The sequence below is a fragment of the Mesoplodon mirus genome (genome assembly GCF_964341445.2).
Source record: "Mesoplodon mirus genome assembly, chromosome: 7".
In the NCBI taxonomy this organism is placed as follows: Eukaryota; Metazoa; Chordata; class Mammalia; order Artiodactyla; family Ziphiidae; genus Mesoplodon; species Mesoplodon mirus.
The window spans coordinates 64,917,332-64,943,230 of NC_138983.1; the positions used below are offsets into that span (position 1 = coordinate 64,917,332).

The following is a 25,899-nucleotide window of genomic DNA, read 5'->3' on the forward strand; positions in this document are numbered from 1 at the left end:
CATGTCTTAATTTTTGTCCTTTTGAGGCCACCTTTTAGAAAATTGGGATTGTGAAAGTAAATCCTTAAAATTTTTGTAACTCCAGGCTCCATTTTCCAAACAAGTGTAGAAGCATTTTCTGCAGAAGTGGGATGTAACCAAATCACTAGGGTGGTCATTGGAAACCAAAATCATAATTTGTTTAGGAAACTCAGCCATGATCAGATAGTCCACACTTATGACTTCCTAGTTTATTCAGCATTTTGGACCTTTCCACCTTGGAAATATGACAAATTTTACATTGGTGACTTGTTACCAAGTTTTTACACCAGCTTGATTTTACTTTCCTCATGTCCTAAGCTTAGAAATTCTGGCTTAAAAATTTTATTTTTACTGGAGCAACTAATGAAGTGTTCTTTTCCAGATCCATCTTACTTTCTCTGCAAGCCTTTGTGTAGAGGTGTGATAAGCCTTAGGGTACATAGCCAGTGGCAGACAAAGGAATGTGTTTAACCGTCTCATAATTCCTTTCTTCACAAGAAAAACTTGAAGCACGAGGAGACATTCTCTGTCCGTTTCCTCTTGTTGGGTAAAGTGTTGCTACGGGACAAAGTGCACAGCATGTGGAACCTCTTGGTGGGGAGAAGAGAGGAGGCTGTAATGTAAGATAATCTACTTGACATTCCTTGTTGGGCTTTTGTTTTTAAAGGAATATGGCAACCTGTGCATGGCTTGCCCTGGGAGGAGCTGACTTCAGTCATCGTGATGCCTAAGAATCAAGTAAGTAAGTCACAGTGGTAGATCTCTTTTCTGCCATTGAGTCGCTCCTGGGGGGCTGGCTTCAGGCTTTGGAAAGGATACGGGTGCTTGCACTCTTCCTTCAAGCCCGAGTGAATGTGACCCCTATGAAGAAACAGTGGCTGGTGAAAGCCCTCTGTCTTTGCCTACCACCTCCAAGGCCGCACAGCCCTCCCACGCTGTCAGAGAAGGAAGTGTGGCAGGGATTGAGACTGAGATGTGTTTGGGCTCAGTGGGCTTTGAGTGGATGGAATCTCTGTCCCTCTTCCCCTAAGTAAGACCAGCAGCTCAGCTGTCCTGACTCCACTCCCAGCTCTGATGCTGTTTCCATGTCCTGCTGGTCCAGGTCTGTGCCAAGACAGGAATCTGGCCGGGTAGCTTCTTCAGGGAGTGACTTCCCAGCATGGTAGACCATTTGTCCAAGAGTTGCAAATATGATCACAGCATCTTCCTCTGCTTGGGTTCCATTGTAAGGAGAGCAAACCTGTTCGTATCTTTCCATAAATTCAGCAGGTGCATGGAGGCGTAGGGTCTGGAAGACTCCGTGTAGGTGAAACATCAATGACTTGTATGGCACCATCACTCTCATGAACTATGTAGGAGCCTTCCCACTGCTCTGCTGGCCCTACTCTGTCCCCTTGCTCTGTCCTCATCAATGCTGCCAGAGACCTTCCTCAAAGACATGTCTGCCTGTTACTCTCCCACTGGCCTTCAAGGGCCCCTCCAGTGACTTTCCAGACCATTTGTCCAAGAGGTGAAAGTTTCCTCTCCTTTCCACCCCAGCTCCTGTCCCACAACTCCCGGAACAGATCTCCACATCCAGGACACGTGTTCCCTCTGAGAAGCTTCCCTCACTCTCCCAGCAAAGTTGGGGCCTCCTCCTCTCCACTCCCCTAGCGCTTTGTTCAGATCTCAGGTGTGTCACTGGCTGAGTCGAGTTTTGTCCACTTGTCCGTCTCCCCCACCAGCTGTGGAAGCCTGGAAGGCAAGGATCCGTCTTCCAACCTTCCTGTCTGAGCTGGGCAGCGCCAGGGCTGGGCACATGGCAGGGGAGCAACAGTGTTTGTTGGCTCAAGGAGTTCAAGCCCTGAGGTTTCTTCAGGGCTTTATGGCTCACGAAGTCTTATCTTCTGTCTTGTGGGGGCCTCGTACCCGGGGAGGGGTAGTCAAGTCATCCCCATTTATTTTACAGACATGGAGGCTGAGGTCTGAGCTCTCAGACTATAGGCTGTTAAGGTCCAAGGCCCACATCTCCTGTGAACCAGGCTAGTCTGGTTTCTATAACCAAATTTTATCATTAGAGAGAACCCAAGAGGTTATTTAGAGCAAACGCCTCATTACCTGATAGGGAAACTAGGCCTGGCCTGAGGATATTTTCTCAAGGTTGTGTGACCCACTGCTGTCCAGTGGAGATTTGGAAGGCAGGTCCTAGATTTCCAGTCTAACTTTCTTTCCACGCCCCTTCTCTCCTCCTCTGCCTCCCTTCTGTATACAGCCATCAGAGAACATTTGGGGACCATCTGTCTGCATTTACAGGAGGGTGAAGAACTTACAGAATGCCCTGAGTCAGAGGGAAGGTAGACACGAATAAAACTGACCCTGCCTCAGGAGCTTCCCTGGAGGTGTGAGACCAGGGGTGGGTGGTGGCTGGGGGCTGCAGAGCCCAGTGGAGGGGGGAAGGAGGGGAGGGTGAGGCTAGGGCAGGGTACAGGCCCCAGAGGAAGGGCAGCCGGCAGGCATGGCTGGGGATTCAGAGGCTGGCCTCGTGGGCACTGAGGATCCACGGTGGAGGGGGGCTGGAGAGGGTGAGGAGTCCATGTTGAGATGCTGAGCAGCAGCATGAGAAGGGGTTGGCAGGGTCTAGGGGAAAGCTGCTTTAGTAGTTTTGGTTCTTAGTGTCTGGGCAAAGAGGTCCTGATCAGCCAGCCTGCTGTGGCCTCAGAATCCCTCCCGTTTCCTGGAGAAACACAGAAAGTGGAGTGCGTGCATAGAGGAGGGTTGAACGATAGACAATTCCATCATTGTCTGAAATGTGTATGGGGAGGGAAGTGTGTGCATTTCTGGCCGGCTCACCTCTATTGTGCTCAAATGAATTTTGTTTTGTTTCTGATTGACCACACTTCCAGTTGCTCTTTTCCCCCATCTCAGTCTTAGGGCTCTCCTGAAACATTCATTCCGTCCAGACATGATACAGGACCAGGTTGGTCCTGCTCTTTCCAGTTTCACCCTGCCTCTTCTTGCAACTTCCTGGACACACAGACTGGGAGCCTGGTACTGACTGCAGGCTGCATCTCCACTGGCAGGTTGAAACATACACTTTGCCCAAATTACAGAGAAAGTGATGTTTGCCAAATAGGTACCTTGACCTTGAGTTGTTTTCCAAGACATGACCAGGTTATAAACTTCTGCAGGGAAAGTGTGCAGTATCACATCATTATTGTTTACACCTTTGGCTTACATTACACTCTACATTTCATCAAGATCAGTTCGTCTTCATAATAAGTAAATCTTCATTTACTCCCATTTCACAGATGAGGAATTTGACTTAGGCTGTGACCTGCCCAGGGTTAATGTAGCTGTCTATGGGCTGAGATGGGCCACAGCCCAGGCCTCCTGTTTATAAATTCTCTCATCTTTATACCCTACTAAGCTTCACCCATGTGCAAATTTCTGAAGGGCCAAGGACATAAGAGGAACTCAATAAATGTTTGTTGAATGAGAGAACTTTGGCTATTTTTTTCCTTTTTTGGGGGGTGGGGTGGGGTCACCCTTACCCATGAATGGATCCTCTTTGGCAGCAAAGGGAACACTACCCTGTGAAGTATTTGAATTTCTTTCCACGATAAGGAACTAGTGAGTTCTCTTCTCACCCAACCTCACCTCCGGGAACTGGGTCACGCACACTGAATAATTAATTCCTTGAGTCTTTAACTCCTCCTGATGCTGAGATGATCTGACCAACATTGGTCTTGAAAGGTCCCTGGCAGAGACAGATCCTATTGTTTGTCATCATACACCTTCAGATGACCCATCTAATTGCTCACAGGGAATACTTTTGGCCTAATCAGGTCAGACTTCCAGCAGCTTAATTCGATTCCCTCCTGCCACTCATCCCCCTAGACCAAAGGAGAGAGATCTTTGTGGGTTATCTTAGGTATTTAGGGTTCTGTAGGGACAGGAAGGCCCACCTCTCCTTTCTCACTCCCCCTCTGAACCCCTTAAGATTTTGTGGCAAGGGCTGGAGAAAGAGCAGCAGACCATGTCAGGTTGGCAAGGAATGCATGGGGCTGGGGAGGCAGTTATCAAAATATCTGCTGGGCCTGCTCTTTCCCTGAGTGACACTGGGTCATGTTGCTTAGAGTCTGCAGGGGATCCAGCTGGCCTCATTAGAGCAACCTAATTAGATCTCGAGGTCAGCAGAGTAGAGTGGAAAAAAGAGTGGGCTGAGGTCAAAAGACCCACGATCTGGTGCTGGTTGTTCACAGCTCTTCAGCATGGCCATGGGCCAGTTGCAGAACTCCACCTGCCCTCAGATTTCTTATTAAGGAAATAAGGGAGGTACAGAGGGTTGTGGCATCTTAAAGGGGCCTCCTAGACTCCCAGTGCCCACTCTGCCTGTCCTCGTGATAAGCACCGTCTTCTCCTCCAGGTCGCCGCCTCCTCTACCTGCTTCTGTAGGCATTTTCTCCTGGACTTTGTAGCGTTGCCTCTCCCCTGCCCCACCCCAAGATATGCCAGAGTGCAGATAAAAACTGCCTGTTGCTGCCCTAGTCTCCTGCCAAGCAGCCTGGAAAAAAATGTCTAATGATTTGAAAGTGCATTGGGGACCTAGGAGGTACAGGTTGGTATACGAGGGGGTTGGGATTAACCTGTGAGTGGAAAGAAACCAGCCCAGGTTATTAGGGGTTGTTGGGATATCCAGGATCTTCATGTCCTGAGGTGCCTGGACTCTGTCCAGTTGTTTAACCAAAGGGTACTAGATATGTTCTTAAACACATGGCACCAAGTTTATCATCTTCTTCCCTGGCCAGGCTCTGTGGTCAGGGGTGACCAGACACTCTGGAGCAATAGTGGTTGTGGTGTTGGTGGAAAGCTGCTCAGGGGGAGCTAAGAGATGTCTCAGATAAACAACTAACACACAAAGGGCAAGGGTTGAGGAGGGTGGATCTGTCTCTAAGACTGATGATCTTTGGGCGTGAAAGCTGGAAAGAGCCTACAGATCATCTGATCTATTTTTCCAATTTTATGGGTAAAGAAACCAAAGTCCAGAGACATGACTTAACCAGACCCATAAAGCAAGCTAGAGGTGAAACCCGAGATGCAAGCCAGGTCTCCTGACTCCCAGCCTTGGAATCACAAACCTGATACAAAGTGGCTATTTCCCCAGTGCCATATTGCCTCCTCTCATGGGTTCAGCCACTGCCCTTTCAACTCCTCTCCTTGACCCTGGGCTTGATTGTCCAAGGTGTTATCAGGGCCCACAATAACCTCCTTGTTTATCGAGGCCTAATAAAACCTGGGTGTGACATCACCTCGAGGTTGAGACTTCTCTCACATGTGGGCTGTTTGACTTGTACTTAGGGATTTAACACTGTTGGGTCAGCAGTATTCTGTTTTATGGTGTGGCTTGGGGTGAAAGATTAATGCAAGACAGGAAATGAAGGATCTGATGGCCCAGCCTCAGCAATAGTGGGCTCTTGTGGGTTTATCATTCAGACAGAAATCAGCTTTGTTGCTGATCATGCCTCTTTCTGAGACTCTGGAGCTGAGGGCATGAATCAAGTGCAGCCTACACCATCCCTTGCTCTGAGAGGGGACGCTTTGGGTTAGAGGCTGTCCGCCCCATCACTGTGTTGCTGGCACGGAAACCAGAACAGAAGCCATTGGCTTTTTTCTAGAGGGCTCCATTTGGCTCAGCACTTCCTGCTGAGCTCAAGGAAATGTATTGTGAGCTCTTTCCATTGAGCAGGTGCTGGGTTTACATATTTTACCTTGTTTTTCCTCACTGTGGCCCTCTGAGAGGTGAGCATGGCTGTTTGTTGTATCGAGGAGAAAATGGGCAGATACAGGTTAAATAACTAGCCCACATCCCACAGGGGCCAGGGCTCAGATGCAGGGGGTCTGATCTTAAAGCCTTTCCTCGCTCCACATTTCACACGGGCTCTCTTTGTATGGAGAAGGGAGAGCTGGGCCAAGTGGGCCGGGCATTGATTGAGGCATCAAGCATTTATGATGGGACTTCTGAGTGCCAGGCTCTGAGCTTGGTTGTGGGGATGCAAAGGTGAGTAAGACCTGGTCCCTTTATTCCCAGGAGTTCATGGCCTGACCTGGTGGCAGGACAGATGTGTATAGAGTCACAGCCACTGCTCTAAGCAGTGTCATAATGAGTCACACACCAAGTGCTCTGAAAGCACTGAGAAGAGAGCAACGCACAGGGAAACTGGCACCAAGCATGTGCTCTGGGACTCTGGTATTGAGGGGTAAGTAGGAGATTGCCAGGCAGAGAGTTGTCCAAGTGAAAGATGTGGCGGTATGAAGGCTTGATTTGGCACTTGGAAGTGAGGAGGAGTCATGGGCATATTTTCTCAGCTGACGAAGAAGGAGTGGAACTTTCAGTTGGGAGATAAGCTGGGGGAGGAGGGGTTTGGGACCAGACCGTTAAGGGCTTTGTAAAACACTTGCTAATTATGTGAGAGTCGTTGAAAGAAACATCAGACCAGCAGAGATTCTCCAGATATGAATTCTCCAGGTGTCTGAAGTACCTTTCCCTGTAGAAATGTTTGTGGGATTTGTGTTCAGACAGTTTGTGCCCATTTTCTACATTTTGTGTCTCACGAACCAGTAGAGGTGTTGATTGATGGCGCTAGGGCATCGGGGTGGGATGGGCCACACTGACAGTTCATATTTAAAATGTCTCAGATTCCTCTTGCCAAATAAGCTGATAGCAGACACCCTTGTGAGTTCTTGTGCAGCCTGTCTCTCCAGGGATTGTTTTGCCTTCCAGACAAACCCACACAATAATTCTGCAGCAGCTGGGGGTGTGGGGTGAGAAGGCTACTTAAAGATCAACGAAAATATATTGCTGTTTTTAAGGACAATATTTACAAGGCATAAGTATCTAGGAAGTGGATCATTTGCCCTGAGGGTGAGCCAGAATCTTTAAAAAATCCCAACCCTTGAGCTTCCCTGGTGGCGCAGTGGTTGAGAGTCCGCCTGCTGATGCAGGGGATGCGGGTTCGTGCCCCGGTCCGGGAAGATCCCACGTGCTGCGGAGCGGCTGGGCCCGTGAGCCACGGCCGCTGAGCCTGCGCGTCCGGAGCCTGTGCTCCGCAACGGGAGAGGCCACAGCAGTGAGAGGCCCGCGTACCGCAAAAAAAAAAAAAAAAAAAAAAAAAAAAATCCCAACCCTTTAGAGTGAGAAGGGTCTTGGGGAAGAAAGAGAGAGAGCCTTTCAGGAACTCGTGCCTCTCTCCTCTCTAATGAACTCCTTGCTGAGGTCTGCCCCAGGAAACCTATTCTGGAAGCAGAACTTTGAGCCTGACGTACCCTTCATGGAGGGGAGGGCAGCAGAAACCCAGAGAGCGATCTGGAGTCCAGGTCTTCCTGGTCTCGTATCACAGTCCATCTTTTGTGGCCCTCTGGGTTTCGTTTCTTTACAAGGAAAGAGAAAATCCTTTCTGGGATGGTGGCTGCTTTAGTGAATGTGTTTTTCAGAACATAAGCCCAAACACCTAGAGAAGTGTCCAGCGCCTTCATTCAGCCAACCCAAATGTCTTACATCGGGATGGCAGCAGACTGTCTTCCGAACCTTGACAGAAAATTCACTGGCTCGGTCACATCTTCTGTGGTCCTGCCTGGGTCTGCTCTCTGTCGGGGTGTGGGTCAGGGAGGGGCGTTTTGACCCACTGAGTGAGGAATGGCCAAGGCAGTCGCTGGTCCTGGAGTGCTTGTCTCAGCATCTCTGAGCTCACAGGAACGTGGCCTTTGAGTGTCACCTGGAGAGCCAGGTGTCCCTCCCCTCAGAGCTCTGCGGCCCCCCTCACACAGGCTCACATCACTCTCCAGGTCAGCCTTTGTTGTCGGTAACGGCCGTTACCAACAAAGCACAACCTGTCAAGCTAATCATCTCCTCAGAAGTGGGGTCAGCAGCTGAGTGTATTTTAGGGACTGGTTCTGCCCTAATCAGAGAGGCCTTTCTGTATTTACTGTCTGAAACCTTGCATGGTTTTAAAGAGCTTTTATGAAAACAGTTCATAGGAGACTTCAGTTCCTCTGCATAGTAAGGATGTGGCCCAAACAGTCTATCTCTCTCCCTTCTGCTCAGACACCTGAACCAGCCCCCTGGTAACGGCACATTTGATGTGGGCACAGAGCCCCTTGGGCGGGTCCGGTGAAGGGAAGACAGCATTGCTTAGGGCTGTCTCGTCCTGTCAGTCTCTGGCCTGCTCACCCCCCAGAGGCTGCATCTGAGAACCATTAAGCTGTGTTCACTTAGCACATTGCCCGGCACAAGGTAATTGGTATCTGTGGGATGAATATAGGAACAAATACATGACCAGCAAGTAAACCCTCCCGTTTTCCAGCAGAAGCAAAAAGGACTGAATATCTCTCAGGCTGAGTTGCCCGAGTGCTGTCCACGATCTAGCACGCACTCCAGGAAAGATCCCTCTGGTCCTGGGCACAAAAGGAATTATAGACTCTCCTATCTCCTGGTTTGGGCCTGGAGGGAGGGCCAGAAGAACTTTCATCCACATCCAGAAATCCCCCCACTCAAGACTATGAGTCCTATTTTCAAGGCTTAAAACAAGCCTAATATACAAACAAAGAACAGTAACAGCAACAAAGCATGGGAATGTGGGCCCCAGCGAAAGCAAGGGAGAGTCCATCCTGCTGGCTACCCCAGCTTGCCCAGCCCGTCCCTGCTTGGCTGAGCATCCCATGCTTGGACACGTCTCCCAGGAGCCTCCCAATGCTTATCCTTGTTTTGTCAGACTGCTTTTCTGCAGCACAGGGCTTTTCACATTTAAATCACAGATCCCAGCTTCCCAAGTGTGTTGACATGTCAGTAGGTTTCGAACAGCTCATTAGGCTTTTCTGACTCAGGCAGGGCTCACCTGCCCGTGCATGTGCACACACCTGCTCGTAAAGGTTGAATGCAGTTGATGGGCCATTGTGTGGAGACTGGGGTAATGGGTGTGGCCAGCTGAACTGCCGGCTGGGTGGACACCTCACTGGAAGAAACAGGCAAGCATCTCCCCTTCCCCTGCCCCGGGCACACCTGCACAGAGGCCAGCTGACCTCCGAGATCCAGGGAGGTATTATTTACATTGCTAATAACATTAATGATAATATAAACAACAAAGCATGTATAATTGCATATCAGGAAATTAATCCTGAAATTAAAGGTCTATAATTCAAATGCAAAATGTTTTAAGTCTTTTAAGTGAACTCTAAAGGTGGTACAGTGAGAGCTGTTCCATTCCTCCTGAAATAAATTTTTACCGGTAAATGTTCATTCATTCAACAAACATGTGCTAATTACCTACTAGGAGCAGACACCACACTGGCACCAAAATTACAAAGGTAAAAATCAGTAGACAATTCATTAATGAGTGAATTAGTCCAAAGGGACTTAATACAAAAAGTTGAATTATTTGATTAAATATTGATTGAATGCCAACTGCATATTTAGAACTGAGCTGAATATTCTGGGAAATAGAAAAGGAACAAAAGACACTGGCCTTTTCCTTAAGAAGTTTATACATTATATTGTCCAGACAAGCATAATGCACAAAACTGTGTTGGGTTCAAGGCTAAATGAAGTGCCAAATGGCCGGTTCTGTGTCTCATATGACCCCGTGTGTGTTATAACCGTCTGTCTCTAGGAATTACTAGATGGTAATTCTCAGAAGCTGGGGAGACAGAGCTTGTTCCCCTGGTATCCAGAGTGCCTAGTAGTTTCCCCCTTGGACCTCAGGCTGCAGAGATTCTGTGTGGGAGTAGGCCCAGGAAGCTGTATTTTTGGACACTTCCTAGTGAATCGTGTGGTGTAGAACCAGGTTTGGTGACCTCTGGCACAGACTCTGAGAGTAAGAAGAGTACATGTGAAAGAAGGGTCAGTACGGGATGGGGAAGCTTTTGTGTCTGAAAACTCCAGCTCATCCCTTAAGATCCAGCTCTGGCGCCGCTTCTTCTGTGAGCCTCTCTCCAGGCTGTGCGTCACTCCATCTCCCATCTCTGTGTCCACACATCTTGGTACCCACCTCTACTGCAGCTCTTACCTGTAAGTATTTAAAATTGATTCCTTGAATAGACTGTGATGCCAGCACATAGTAGGTCTTCAGTTAGTACTCCAGGGCCTGACTTTGCTTCAGAGGATGGGTAAGATTTGAGCAGGGATGGGAGGAGGAAGGCAGAGACCAGATGTGGAGCATTAAATGGGCCAGTCTGTCTGATGCAGCCACAGGGGAGCCCTAAGACCTTTGGGAATTGAGCCTAACAAGGAAATGGGGGCTGCATGGAGGGGGCTGACGAGCCCATCATGGGAGTTGGGACTTACACAGTGGGGCTTAGGGAGCCCTGAGGGCTTTATGAACAGTGTGGGGGTGGTGCAGACAAGACGGGAAGGGGGAGACGTGAACTGGAGACTAGTTAGGAGGCTCCCATGGTCATTGTGGTGGTCAGAGAGAAAGGACAGTCACAGTTCACGCCACCACACAGCCTAAATTTTGTGGCTGCTCTTGATTGGATTTTACCAAGAAGCAGTGGTTATTGAACATCTGCCATTGCCAGAGGCACAGGTGCCAGGCCCTGAATATGCAACATCTGGCATCAGAGAGCTCACGGTCCAGTGAGGCAGGCAGACCCAAAAGTAGTTCATGCGATAGTCTGTATGCAACCATCACTGGAACCTCCACGGAGTACAGCGTAGGAGAAGGGGGTGTGGGGAGACCAAGGTAAGACTTCAAAGAAGAGATGCAGCCAAGGATACTGCCTAGCCTGGCGTCACTGAGTTTCATCCTCATGTAACCCAGTGGGGTCAGGACTGTTATTATCTCCATTTTATGGATGAGGAAACTGAGGTTCAAAGAAGTTAGGTGACTCATCTAGGCTCACACACCTAGTAAGTGGTGGGTCAGGTTTGTAACAAGTCTGCCTGACTCCAGAGCCCACACTGGGACCCCTGACACTCTGCTGCCTTTGATGTTTCAGCCCTAAAGCCGACTGGGTTTTTACCAAGTGAACGGAGTCCGGATGGGCCTTCTAGATGGAGGGACCAGCATAAGCAAAGGCACAGGGAGGGAGGCCTGGAAGAGTTCAGTTTGTGAGGGAGCTACAGATGCAGATGGCTCAGTAGGTCTGGACGTGGGGTCAGGGAAATGGTGAGGTGGCAGGCTGGAGAGCAGGCAAGGTGCGAATCAGGAAGGTGCGTTTTGTCTTGCTCTGCTGAGATGTTTGGCTCTCACCCTGAAGATGCTCAGGGAGCTGCTGAAGGATTTGAAACAGGAACAGAACCTGACCAAGTGTGCATTTCTGGTGGAAAGATCTCTCTGGCAGCAGCTCCAAGAGAGAGGCTGGTGGACTGGAGGGAGCAAGCAGGAAGAGCATTTATGAGGAGGTTTTGAGAGTTAAATGAGAGGGGAGGCTGGACGGGAGGCAGTGACTGGGGCTATTGCGGAGGCAGCGCTCGGTGACTGGCTGGCTCCTCAAGGTGAGGGAAAGGGGGCAGAGAAGGTGACTCCAGGGGTGTGGCGTGAGAGTCTGGATACGGATGGTGCTGTTTGCTGAGGCTGGGGATGCCAGGGAGGTAAAGGCGGAAGGTAAACTGACCACATGTGAGGTCTCTGCAAGACAGGGGAAGAGTGTAATTGGCAGTTGAATACAGGTCTGGAAAGCAGCTGGAGGTTCACGACAGAGGGATAGCTTGATGGGTCATTGGGATGTAGATATTGGTTGATCTGTGGGCGTGTTGAGGTCCTTGAAAACGGGAGGAGTGTGAAGATCAGAATCTGGGGAAATTTCAGGGACATTCAGAGAGAGATGTGTCTGCACAGACTGAAGATGGGAGAGACCATGGGCAAGATAAGATCCAATAAGTGACAGTTAGATGTCGCCACAGAGTTGGTGGTGGCCTTGGGCATGATGCCTAGGTGGGCTGTGTGTGGGAGGGGGAATGAGATTGTGGTAGATTAGAGGGTGAGTGGAAGTGAGGAAGTGGACATTGCCAGGCTAGACTTTTTTTTTTTTTTTTTGAGGAATTCAAAACACTTTTATTGCCTTAAAAAACGTAACATGGCACTGGTTCTGTGTATGTCTATTTTTCCGGTAACGTAGATGAGAATAAAGAGCACTTCTTGTCTCTCCACGCTGTCCATCCCACTTGTTATTAGTAACACAGGCTTACATTGTAGCCCACATTGTGCCTAATCACAACCAATCTTTATTTTTTTTTTATTTTTTTTATTTTTTGCATTATAACAAATTTAATCAGTTATACATATACATATGTTCCCATATCCCCTCCCTTTTGCGTCTCTCTCCCACCCTCCCTATCCCACCCCTCCAGGCGGTCACAAAGCACCGAGCTGATCTCCCTGTGCTATGTGGCTGCTTCCCACTAGCTATCTACCTTACGTTTGGTAGTGTATATATGTCCATGCTGCTCTTTCACTTTGTCACAGCTTACCCTTCCCCCTCCCCATATCCTCAAGTCCATTCTCTAGTAGGTCTGTGTCTTTATTCCTGTCTTACCCCTATGTTCTTCATGACATTTTTTTTCTTAAATTCCATATATATGTGTCAGCATACAGTATTTGTCTTTCTCTTTCTGACTTACTTCACTCTATGACAGACTCCAGGTCCATCCACCTCATTACAAATAGGTCAATTTCGTTTCTTTTTATGGCTGAGTAATATTCCATTGTATATATGTGCCACATCTTCTTTATCCATTCATCCGATGATGGACACTTAGGTTGTTTCCATCTCCGGGCTATTGTAAATAGGGCTGCTATGAACATTTTGGTACATGACTCTTTTTGAATTATGGTTTTCTCAGGGTATATGCCCATCACAACCAATCTTTATAAGCCACCAGGCCAGCCAGCCGGTAGATGGTGCCAGGTCAGATTTCAGTTTGGGATGATACCGGGGGTGTGGGTAGTAGACCAGGAAATCTAAAATACGAGGAGGAGAATGAATCTTAAAGAAATGTCAAAGAAAAAGCTCATTTGTCCTGTATTCTGTTGTCTTCTCTTGGGCTCAAAGTGACAAAAGGCGGGTTCAGGCTGTTATTTCTATCGATGGTGCAAATATTGCCAGGCTAGACTTTTCTACTGGGAACCTAGACTGTGAAGGGAAGGAGGGAGAGTGCCATGTTTAAGAGCAAATGTAGATCTAACTGTGGTTGAATTTGTACACATTTTTGAGACTGATTTCACATTGTTAAATTCACACATCCAAAAAAGAACAAAAAACACTTCTGTTAGGCAATGAGTTCTTTTTTTTTTTTTGGTTTGAAAAAATGTAGTTACTTGGCACAATTCTTCAAAACGGGGGAGCCTTTTGAGGACAGACTCCATGAGACACGGCTGGGCTGTGAGCTTCTGGGGCAGGGACTGCTCTGTGGTTGTCCTGGGTTCCTGGGTATGGTGTGTGTAGAGCGAGCAGGCGTTGTTGAGAAATCCTTTTCAAGTTCACTTTTCCATGACTTTTATGCCTCCTCCCCAGCATCCTTCTCTGTCCTCCAGACTAATTACTAGGGTTGCAGTCCCTGAGGCCTGAGCTCAGCCACCCAGACACAAAGGCTCACCTGGGGGGTGACTTTAAGGGTGTGCTGGGCAAAGACTCGGTGGAAAATATGCTGTAACTGTCCCATCTCAGCTTAAAGTAGATAAGGGGAGATGATCACCCTTACCATCTGTGTGAAAACGCCCCTATTTCTGCTGTGGTTTGGCTTGGGCTACCTCGGGTGGTAGGTGTTATCCCCACGGCAGTGGGCCGGAACGATGCTGGAAAAGCACATCCTGAGCCCGCCCCATGAGAGGCACCTTCATCTAATTTTCACAGGGACTCTGTGTTGTTTGTGACTTGCTCAAGGGAATGCTGGGGGACTCGGAAGTCCACATTCTTTCCGCCACACCACATAGGTTTCCAGGGACTCGGGACCTGAGGGCTCAGGGCTTTATTGAAACCAAGGAAACGACTAGCTTATCTGTCCCATTCTCTTGTCTTATTATAGGGTATATAATAAGGTATATTCACCATAGGGTATATATGTGTGGGGGGAGGTTCCTTAATGAGGGGTGGTCAGGCATATTTCTGGGGGTTAACCCCCAGTGACAAATCTGCCATTCCTACCATGCTATGGTTTACCTACTGGATTAATTGATATTTCCTGCCTAACAGATAAACCCTTGATTCTCAGTGTCTTCACATACTTCATGTTTATTTCTCACATATGTGAAGTCCAAATGTTCCTGGTCATAGACGGCTTTCCTCCAAGTGGGCATCAGGGAGCCCAGCTCCTTCCTTCTCATGGCTTTGCCATCTTGCGCATGTGATTTCCGTGGCTGCTATGCTCTGGCAGAAGTGGAAAGAGCCTGGAGGATTGCCATGGGAGGTTCTCGTGGGTTGGTCCTAGAAGTTGCGTGCGTGCGTCACTTCTGCTCACATTCCATTACCGGGAACTGGTCACATGGGCTCACACAGCTGCAAGGAAGGGCCCAGGAGGAAGGAGCAATGTGTCTGGTGGTCAGCTGGCCTGCCTCTGCCATACCCACCCAGGCTAGCTGACCCACCCCTCAGCTGACTTTTTATTGGTATATTCACCACAGTTATCCACTATTGCATCAAGATCTCATTATGCCAGATCCTGGCATTTTGGAGTTTGATGAAAGAAAGGGAGTATCATGAACCAAAGGGTCTAGAGCAGAGACCATGTCCCTGATGTGGTGTGCGAGGCAGCATTGGATCCCTTCATCCACTTTGTATGGGAGCTGTATGGGATGGTGGTTACAGATGTGGGCTCTGAACTCTGGCTCTAGGATGTCAAGTCACAAGTTCATTACTTCTGGCCATGTACCCTTGCCAAGTTGCGAACTTTTCTAATTCTTTGAAAAGTGGGGATACTATTATCATTAGATAACAGTATCTAATGATGCCTTGGTTTGTTACAATGATTAACTTCTTTAATACATAGAAAGCTTTTTACCTTGCTGCTCAAGACTTCATAGATGCTCGTTAAATGTCAAGGATTATTATGTTCCCAAGGTCTAAGCATTCATTCATTCATTTAGCACATACTGTATAGAGAGGGCCTTGTGCTAGGAACTGGGAATAGGGAAGTGAAAAATTAATTTCGGCACAGGACTTAACTGTAACTGAGGTAAGTACAGATACTGTGGGAGAGATCCAACCCATTTTGGAAAGGGGTTGGCGACAGGGAGGTGGAGAGTGTCTAGAGGAGAAGAGCTTTGAAGGAAGACTAGGAGTTAGTGGGGTAAAAGGATTTGTTCACATCCATGGGCTGTGCTTAAGAACAGTAAGTATGGGGCTTCCCTGGTGGCGCAGTGGTTGAGAGTCCGCCTGCCGATGCAGGGGACACGGGTTCGTGCCCTGGTCCGGGAAGATCCCACATGCCGCGGAGCGGCTGGGCCCGTGAGCCATGGCCGCCGAGCCTGCAAAAAAAGAACAGTTAAGTATGGTATATGATATGTCAGATCTACTGTTTTTCAAATGGGCAAGCTTCTTTGCCTCGCAGCAGGATTCTCCTAACGTAAACAGGATTCATAACCAGTGTCCCTGAAATTGATGTTAGTCAATGAAAAATATGCGAAGCTCTGATTTTGAGAGACAGAAGTCTTATCTAATTACACGGCCATTGTTTCTCCTCTGTTGGAGTCTGATGGCATGTCCAACAGATCTGGGCTGATCTGGACCTGCCCTTGGGGAGTTTTTAGGGAATCTGTACACTGCAGGGAAGAATGCTCCCTGCTTTCAAGGAACTACAGTCTGCTGGTTGCACTGTCTAGGGACTGTCAGAACACAGGAGTGTTCTCCCCAGGCAAGGGATGGTAGGTGCTGAAAGCTAAGAGCAGGGAGCCCCTACCCAACCTTCCCTGTGATGTTGAAGCAGATTTTACAGGTGCTGAGTGAGGGAGGGGCAGCATTGGTGGTGGTGGCCTGGGGAAGGCAGAATAAGAGATAAAAATGGGAATTTGGCAGGGCTGAGCTTCCAAAGGCTTCCTGGAGTCAAATAAGATTTGGAAGGAAGACTGAGAGAAGCCCAGATGACTTACAAAAAAACCAAAAATAAAAACCAAGAAATTATGCCATTGAGCCAAATAAAAAAACAGCAGGATTCTTTCACTATTTTATTACATTTTAACTCAAAAGTATTTTAGATAATTTGCTTCATTGTTAATTAGGCCACAGATTCTGTACTCTGGCCTTGGACAGCCGCTACTGTAAGGTGGCGATGGTTTGTTTTTTTAATGCATTTTATTTTATTTTTTTTATTGTGGGAAAATATGCATGACAAAATTTACTATTATGACCGTTTTTAAATGTTCGAATTCAGCGGCATTAAGTATATTCACGTGGTTGTGCAACCATCACCACCATCTATCTCCAGAACTTTTTCATCATCCCAAATTGAAAATCTGTACCATTAAACAATAACTCCCATTTCCCTCTTCCCCCAGCCCCTGGTAACCACCCTTCTACTTTCTGTCTCTATGAATTTGCTTATTCTAGGTATCTCTCCCATTAGTTTTGAGATAGGGTGGCCTCCTGGAAATTGGAATTTGGAGTTCACAGTAATCCCAGGCAGCCAGTGGGTCATGAAGGTGATTTAGGGCATATGCAGAATAGGCTGCTGAGTTTTTAGTGGTGAGATGGGCTTGGTGTGTGTGCTGAGATGTATGTTATTTTGTCAGGTCCTGGCCTATAACCAGGTAGGCAGGTGTCCTTGTGGGGTTGACTGGCAAGGGGTCTGTGGGCATAGCTGAGATCATGTCAGAGGTATTATCTTCCCCCTTCCCCAGCATGGCTCTTGGGAAAGGGGCCGGCCTCACTGGACTTGAAAGTCTGTGATCTAGCGAGCAGAGGTGTGGCAGAAATGTGGCCTTGGGGACCTCATCCCTCGCGTGTTGGAATGTAAGCCTGTTCATTAGATTAGCAGTGTCAGGGCTTCTTACAGGATGGCCCTTTCTTTTCTGGAGAAGAATGGCATTGCTAGTGTGGCTGGAGCCGTACAGGCCTGAGGAAGAGAAGATACATGAGACCAAGATAGTCTAGTCAGGGAGAGAAGACTCCGGGACTTGGAATGCGTATAGAGGAGGGAGTTATAAAAGCTGTGTGTGCTTCCAGTAGAAAATCTGGAAATAAAGAAAAGTATAAAGCTAAACATAAATCATCTGAAATACCATCACACACACAACCACTGTTCACATTTGGCTTGTTTCCTTTCTCCTTTATTTATTTATTTATTTATTTATTTTATTTATTTTTTGCGGTATGTGGGCCTCTCACTGCCGTGGCCTCTCCCGTTGCGGAGCACAGGCTCCGGACGCACAGGCTCAACGGCCATGGCTCACGGGCCCAGCCGCTCCGCGGCACGCGGGATCCTCCCAGACCGGGGCACGAACCCGTGTCCCCTGCATCGGCAGGCGGACTCCCAACCACTGCGCCACCAGGGAAGCCCCCTTTCTCCTTTAGATATTACTCTAAGGAGTTGGAATCATATCGAGTACTTGAATTTGTATCCTGCTCTTTTCACCCTGATTTAGGGCATAAGCATTTTCCACAAGGATTAAATGTCTTTATAAGTATTATTTTAAAGGACTGCCTAATACTTTATTGTTTGGTTGCACCATAACTTATGAAGCCACACCCCGTTGTTGACGTTTGCAGGCTCTCGGAGCCTGAAAGAACTTCAGGGACTACAGAACTTAACCCATTTAATTGACACGGCGGCTTCAGAAAAAGCAGGTCGTATTATTTCCGTCTCCATGGCTCCTATCAATCAGTGACGAAGAGCATGGATTTTGAAGTGAGATGGAACTGGGCTCATTTTACAGCATGTCCACTCGGTACCTTGGCATATGGAGGGGGTTGCTTGCCCCTCTGAATCTGCCTTCTCTTCAGTCAAATAAGGATGGTTGAATGAGATCATGGATGTAAAGGACCTGGGACAGGGTCTGGCACCCGTGAGCAGCTGAGCAGTGTGGTGTCGCTGTTCGGATGAGGCTCAGTCTCCTCATGCCCAGGCCTGAGTTCTGCCCACCTCAAAGGCTTTGCTTCTCCTAGAGGGTTCTTAAAGACAGGCTTAGCAGTACAAGCAGAGATGTGGGACACTGGCCAGAAATCATTATGGAAAAATTTTTAAATTTGTACGTGTGTGTTTGTGTACACACATGCATACAGGCATGCATATATGCAATACACACACATATACATACATTTGTACACATACTCATATCCATGCATACATGTATGTGAACACACGCACACACACGTAGCAGCCACACATGGCAAATTTATACTTGCATAAGGAAAGTGAGATGAGCAAGTTCTGGAATTACCCCCTACCCCCAAAATCCTTGCTTCTTACAGAGTAGAAAGAGAGAGAGAGAGAGAGAGAGAGAGAGAGAGAAACACCCTACCCCATAGACTTCTTGTGAGGACTTCATAGGATAATGTGAAAGAGCCTGGCTGCTGTGGGCCCCTGGTGATGTTGGCCTCCTTCCTGGCACTGTGACTGGTCAGCATATGGGTCTCTGACTCATGGGTTTGGGGTGGGGGGGTCAATCTCAGGTCATCCTGGGATCTGTTACTGTGAGTGATTCCACAAGGAAATGGACTGAGGTGAGGAAGTGGGAATGTGTGAGGTCATTTCAAGCCAGAGCAGTGGAGTCAAGTCACTATTAAAGAAGAGTGAGGGGAGGGCTGGGGATGGAAGAACAAGACCACATAGCCTTGGCCTCTCAGAGGAGGAGCAGCACAGAAGGCCAGGGCCTGCAGTGCCCCTGGAGTCTCTTTCCTGAGCTCCCCACCCTGGGCCAGTGTAGACAGAGGGCAGCGTCCAGGCCCTGCTGCAGGCTGGGCGCTTGGGTGGGCTTTCACAGTACGTCTCTTGGGTGCGTTTTCATTAGCCTTTCCAGTCGGGGCTCCAGATGGCATGTGTAAGTAGACTGCATGTGTGAGTTCAGCCTGCATGGAAGGGGCTTTGACTTCCTGTGGGTGATCTCAAGGGCTAAAACCAGGAGCAGGGAGGAGCTATTGGAGAGACAGCATTGACCTCCCTGGAGAGCAGCTAACAGGAAGCATCTCACCGAGGCTCTCTTCCAGCCAGAGGAGGCAAGGGTGGGGCAGGCTGCCCCAGGAAGTGGTGCGTGCTCCACTTGGGGAGTTGACCGAGGGAAGGCTGGGACCCCTGGCTGGAAGGAGATTCAAAGTGGCCCTTTCGGTCCCTTCCCAACGCTGGGAGTTGCCCCTTTAGGTTCAAGTTGGTGTCACATGCCCTGGTAGATGGAAAGCCAGGCCTCCCTGGGCCCGGTGAGAGGGTGATGTCTGCAGACATCACCTGTAACCCAGGTGTTCTGCCCATGCTGGGCTCTGCAGAGAGGCAGCGTGGGAGGCGTTTCCCACTGCCTTGGCCCTGGCTGCCTCCTGCCTCATCTCAGATGTCAGATCCAGGTAGCCATGACCCAGGGTCTTCCGAGTGCGAGGCACAGAGCCGGGGGCTTTTAGTCTTTCCAACCACCTATGGGTGCACAGGGATGAAGACCCCTATATCACTGCCCTGGAAACTGGGCCCTGCCCCATGGCCCTTTGGGGAGGTTAACCTGGAAGATGGTAAGTTTGAATGGGGGGCTTGGCAGTGGAAATGAGGAGAGGGTTTGGTTTTTAGATTGCATTTACCTTGAAACATGTCTGTGAACCTTCAAGGTAGGGTTGAGGGCTGTGCTTACCTCATGCTGCTTTGAGGGAAGGTTCTGCCCAGTGTCCCTCCCAGCCCTCCTTAAGTTTTTATACAACTCCGTTTTATCCACTGCCTGGTCACACTCTTTGATGCCATTTGGCAGGTGATGAGGCCCAGGAAAGGCAGAGGGTGGGAGTCCCACATGTGAGTGCATTGGCAGCTCTTGGGCCAAGGAGGTTCATCTCTCATTTTGAGAGCCACTAGGGCCTCTGCATAAACCTTGAACTTGTCTCCCAGTTGTCATGGGCTAAGAGCCCATTACCAGTGCTGGGATCGGAGGCCCTGGGTTCTAATTTGTTAACAGCCAGAGGCAGGGAAAGGGAATTGCTTTGTGACTCATAAAGTCACATAGGCAGAACCACAAATAAGAGACTCCAGTTGGCAAAGACCAAATTGCTTCAAGGCTATTCTTAGAAACTAAAGCATCACGTCTTGTTTCTTCCCAGAAAATGCAGAAAACTTTCATATTTCTGAGTAGTTGGTTTTATTTATATTTCATATAAAACTCCAAAAAGGCAACAGCTGGGTGGTGATTGACAAGGAAGTCTAACGAGAGCTATTACCCAGGATCCTCTGGTTTAACTAATCCTTGACCTTCTTCTTTTAGGGAAAGAGAGGGGTATCCAGCAAAATGCTGCACTCCAGTTTCTGGAAGCTGGGACTCAGACTCAGGGGAACCCTTCTAAATCAGCCTTTCTAGTTCACTCACAAAACTACCTTGTACCATGGATGTTTTCAGTTCATTACCCAAATTTCCTCATATGAGGTTCCCCACTTTTCATATGAGGAACTTAAAACTCGGAAGTGGAGTTGTCCAAGGCTACACAGTTAGGAAGTGGATTTGAAACCAGATCTTATGTATAGAAAGCCCATGGCCTCTAATTGTAAAGTATATATAATTGCTTGACCTGGGAAGCTAGTACCAGTGGTCATAATTATGTTCCTTCTTCTCTTCCTTTTGGTCTGATGACGTTTGAGGCATCTGACAAATAGTCTTGAGTGCTGGTCATCATGTAGTCACTAGGTGCTAAATACATTACCCACATGATTGAATTTATTCCTTACCCCCCTGTGACTTGAGTATTGGTATCCCCACTGATCAGATGAGAAGACAGGCTGAGGTAGACTAGATAACATGCCGAGGGTCACCCGGCTCGCGAGTGCATGAGACCAGACTCACACCCAGGTTTGCCAGACTCCGAATATCTGGACGCTTTTCTGTGAGGAGACCTACTCTGCATGGGTGTCAGAGTTATTTCTCAGGTCTCTGACTTCATTGGAAAGCGGTTTTAAAGGTTGAGACTAAACCCATTAGATGGCAGGGAGGCAGGGCCGAGCCTGGCACGGGCTGTGGGGGCACAGTCCCAGGCAGGGCTTATCTTCTTCTGTCCAGCCGTCTCCCTCCACCTTCCCGTATCTCACTCTAGATAAGAGCTAGTTCCTGGAGCTCTCACACCCACCCAGGGCCCTCAGCACCACTTTGTCTCTTTCCCTTGGGGCCCTAAAATTAAGTTGTTCATTTTTCTTTTGTGGGAGGAGGGGAGGCGGCGGAGGGGTTGGGAGGAGTCAGGTTCTTCCAGTTTATAAATTATTCTCTGGGAGTCGGGTCTGGCTTGATAACTCAAAACAGTTCACCATTTTAGACAAGGCGGAGTTGGCGACTTGGAGAATTGATTTACAAAACTCTTTTTTCAAGCTAGTGCCTCCCCAGCTTCAAATCTGCCCCAGGTGATGGCTTCAGCATACATCACATCACGCTGGTGCTCCTGGGGCCAGGCTCTGCCATCACTCAGGAACCTCTCACTCCACAGCAACTCTGCAAGCTCTCATACAAAAGAAGCAGCTGAGGCTCAGAGCTTACATGGCTTGTGTGAAGCCAGGTGGGCAGCAAGGGGCCAAGCTGAGCTTTGGACCCTGGTTTCAAGAGGCCCAAAGCCAGCCTGTGGTTTTTCTCTGCACCACCTGCCCATCGTCAGAAAGGACTGGAGGATTCCAGTGGAACTCAAGTAGCTTTGCAGTTGTCAGTCAGCTACTGCAGCCCTTGTTCAATCCCAGACATAGAAGTGGTTCCAAAGATAGATAAAGACAGAGGATGTTAATATGCTCTGAAAAGCGAACGAGTCTTGTTCTCTGTTTATGCTCTCTGGGTGGTGAGTCTTGCACATGGGGAAAGCTGAGACTTTCCCCATGTGCAAGAGGCAAAGTTTATGTGAGTGATGCCAACATGAACACTGCAGACATTACAGGAGCCGACTGATCATGCTGCAGGGAATCCATGTCTTTTGGTGCCAGCTTTCCAAGTTGGTTGAATTTGTTGAGTTGAGGGGACTAGAGGATGGAGTCCCATCTGCAGAGTGGAGCTTGGCTGGGCCTGGAGCAGGGAATGTACTGTTCTCCCTTCGGCCGAGCCTGGTACCAGGCCCATTGGAAGCTCCTGGGGGAAGAGAGATGGGAGGGAAGGGTCCTACGCTGTAGCCCGTGCCGCTGCACCCATCAGTATTCGGCTGCCTGGAGAGCTTGTCGGCCCCCAGCAGGCGGCCCCTCACAGGTGGTGTCCAGCCAGGCCACGTAACATGCATTTGTGTGCTTTTCTTTCCCCTGCTCTCCCAGCTTCTTTTCTCATTGTGCTGGGCAGCCCCTCAGCTGCCTCCTTCTCCAGTCCACCCCGGCCATCTTCCCAAAGACTCGTCTCACCCCGCTGCTCTGTCTCCTGAGCCCCACAGCCCTCTGGAGAAGCCAGGCCCCCTCTACGGTCTGCCCCAGACACCCCACCACACCTGGTCACCAGTCCTGAACTCCCGACACCTTGAACTTGCTGTCATTCTGCAGCTGTGCTGGCTCTTTCCAGACTCATGCCTTCATATGGTCCATTCCCTGGTCTTCAAGTGAAAACCACCTTGTTCCTAAAATTGTATTGTTTTGGCATTTCCCTCTTGTGGCTCCTCTGGACTCTTCCAGGCTCTCTTTAACACCTTCTTTGGGCTTCCATATGCTGTGTTCATTTTTTACAAGCGCTGGCCTGGTTGTCTTGTAATCAACTATTTACGGGCCTGCCTCCCTCACTAGGCTCCGTCTCTGTATCCCCAACATCTATGGTGATGCGTGGCCCTTGCTAAGGCACCAGTAGTTATTGCTGAATGAATGAGTAAAAGATTAAGGAAGAAGATCAACACCATTCTCTGCTTTCAGTTTTATAAAGCCAGCCCACAATCCAAATGCACCCACAATGGCATTTCGGTCTGGAGAGTGGGAAGCTGCCCAGCCCGAGGGCTTTGTCTCTGTTTGCTGACCTCCCCCTGCCAGGCCTTTGTCTGGGGGAGCTTGGTATGCGTTTACAGACCCCCTCAAGCCCTCCTGACAGCTGGGCCAGCCCCAGCTCCTTCACACTTATCTTCTTGCACTAGCTTTGGATTCTGGAAAAGTAGCTAGTGCTTTGGAAAATCAGCTCTAATTTATTTTTGTTCCTTTGAAACTTAAATGACTTTCCTAAGAAAATGCCTGAGGTTAGAGTGGCGCAGAGAAGAAAGGCCGATGGCCAAAACCCAGGCAAGCTATTTTTGTGACGTGAATGAACCTCCATCGCGTTTTTCCTTCCTTCAGCCTAAGCACTTGTTCCAAATAGCTCCCAGCTTGGGCTTACAAAGCACAGGCTTCTTTTGTGCATCAGGAGGAGACCCACGTGTCTCTCTCTCTCTCTTTCTGTATGTCTGACTGAGGTGGATGCTGTGCTTCTAGCAGATACTAGGAATGGAGAGAAATTTTGAGAAGTTGCCGTTTGCTGTCTGTAGAAGGGAAAGACCCGCCTTCTGGTAACTAACGAAGGAAGACTTAAAAGTGTGGTGTCTAAGGATAGGTGGGATGGTGGTCATGAAATCTAGGGAGGCATGTGCTTTGGTTTTTGGGGGCTGTGCACTCATGTCATGTGATTAGGTGACGTTAACATTAGTCAACCAATTTATGGCACCAAGAATGGTAGGTTTCCAACAGTGCTAAATCTAGGGTGCCTTTCTGGGTTTTGTTTGTTTTCCTTTTGCTAGTTACTACTTCCAGAATCACTGCTCATAGCAAGAATGACCAGGTAGTATTGACATCAGCCAGGATATATCTTTGGCAATGTGTAGTTCTTTTCAGCCAGCCAGGGGAGTGGAGTGCTGGGGAGAGAGATTTCCTGCAAGGCAGCATTGCCAGGTTAGAAGGTATGATTATACCTCTCCTATGGATTATGTGTGTTTAGTATTAAGTGTTATGTTTAGTATGTTAGTGTCTTAAAGGAATCATATTTTTACCTCTCCGCACCTTCTCCCCACTCTACCCTCATCCACGAAGCTCACCCCTGCCTCTGCCTACCTTTGCAGGTGTGACGTTTCTCCAGGTACTTCATGGTGTTCTCCTCCATCCTCTCCACACCACTGCTCTACGTGGCTCCTGAAACATGGGGGAAAACGAGGACGAGAAGCAGGCCCAGGCCGGGCAGGTTTTCGAGAACTTTGTCCAGGCTTCCACGTGCAAAGGCACTCTCCAGGCCTTCAACATCCTCACACGGCACCTGGACCTAGACCCTCTGGACCACAGAAACTTTTATTCCAAGCTCAAGTCCAAGGTGACCACCTGGAAGGCCAAGGCCCTGTGGTACAAACTGGACAAGCGTGGGTCCCACAAAGAGTATAAGCGAGGGAAGTCTTGTATGAACACCAAGGTAAGGGAAACTCCAGCACGGACGCTTCTTACCCTGTGGGCCATGTGGGTTGGCTTGTTGGGAGGTTAGGAAACTGTTGCCATTTTGCCAGTGTAAGGTTCTTATTGGGTGTGGATGTGTTTTATTGTTTGGCTCAGCTGAAGGTTGCCTTTGTCTGTATGTGAACAGCTTATCCTGGTTGGGGGCTTCTATCTTATCGTGGTGGCCTCAGCAGCTCTTCTTGTGTCCTTCCCAGGGCGGAGAAAATGAAGGCGTGCTTGATGTTACCCTGTTTCTACTGTCACTACCACCACTACTTCTTCTAGAAGCTACTGTTTACCAGGTAGCTTCTTTGGGCCAGGCACATTCTGTATGTGGTCTTGTTGAACAGCACAGTAGTCCTTTGGATCGTTTAAGAGATATGAAATCTGAGAAGTCAGTTACCTTGCCTAAAGTTATGTAATAAGAAGGCAACCTTGATCTCTCTGATTCTAGGGCTTAGGACCTAAATTCCCTAGAGAGGCATAATTAGAGTTGTGTTGCCCTGGGAGCAAACATTTTAGAAAGATCCCTGACTTTAGTTGGCTAAGAAATAGGTCTTTGGTCTCTACTGTCTTTTCCTCCCTCTCTCTCTCTTCCTCTTCACATCTCCGCATTCTCCACCTCCCCATCCCTTTCCTCTGCTCAGGATCCCACTCACAGCTAACCCTCCACAAGCTGGTCACTTTCCCCATTGAGTGGCCGTAGGCGACATCGGTGAACGTGGGGCTGCCCAGCGCATCACATCTCTGATAGCTCTGCATCACCCATCCCCAAATGGGCAGCCAGAAGTCAAGACTTCCCTGGGGGCTGTCAGCCCTGGGCACTGTTCCAGGCTGTATGTTTAGGTTAAAAGCGAGCGAGCTGTATTTAGACCTCACAGGAGGTAGCTCAGCCAGAGCCCTTGGAATTCTAGTCAGTGCCAATCCTAGACAAGAGGATTGAACTCTCCATAGAGATCAGGACTGTTGTGTTTTTGTTTTGGTGATGTGGAGCTGTTGAGTCCACCGTGGGATACGCTGCTTTCCCTTGCCCCGGGGGAGACAGCTGCCAGGCTCCTCTGAGCCTGGGACGCACAGACCGTTTGGAGCACAGGCAAACATTCCATCAGGCTGAAGCAGCCCAATCGCCTCAGCCCAGAGCATATTAGCCATCCAGGAAGGGCCTGCCCATAACCTGCCAAGCTTCGGCCTTACGCAGAGGAGAGGGAAGCGTTAAAGAAAAAAGGGGGGTGGGAGGTGGGGCCAGTATCCTAAGTGCCACCTCTGCCCAGTACCTCCTTTCCTAGTTGTTGTAACTTCATGGTTCATGGTTCACTGAGCAGCTCTTCAGAGTTCCAGGAGAGGGAAGCTTTTAACTTTCAAAGCTTCACCCTTTTCAGTAATTGTATATGGTGGTTTTCTTTTAAAATGACCCATAGAAG

General features: G+C 48.8%; 1 protein-coding gene across 4 annotated transcripts in view; it reads left to right on the forward strand.

Annotated features, from left to right (window-relative positions):
- The window catches only part of MICAL2 (microtubule associated monooxygenase, calponin and LIM domain containing 2), a 226,124-nt gene that overhangs the window by 25,766 nt on the left and 174,459 nt on the right, over positions 1 to 25,899 (forward strand). For 3 of the 4 annotated variants that reach the window (XM_082629277.1, XM_082629274.1, XM_082629276.1), the window contains exons 2-3: positions 689 to 759; positions 24,118 to 24,458. In XM_082629277.1, coding sequence (XP_082485403.1) covers positions 24,195 to 24,458 — 264 coding nt within the window. In that variant the 5' untranslated portion in view covers positions 689 to 759; positions 24,118 to 24,194. Of the gene's footprint in view, positions 1 to 688; positions 760 to 2,272; positions 2,400 to 24,117; positions 24,459 to 25,899 lie in introns of all 4 variants that reach the window. The other variant, XM_082629275.1, reaches the window with a different exon arrangement.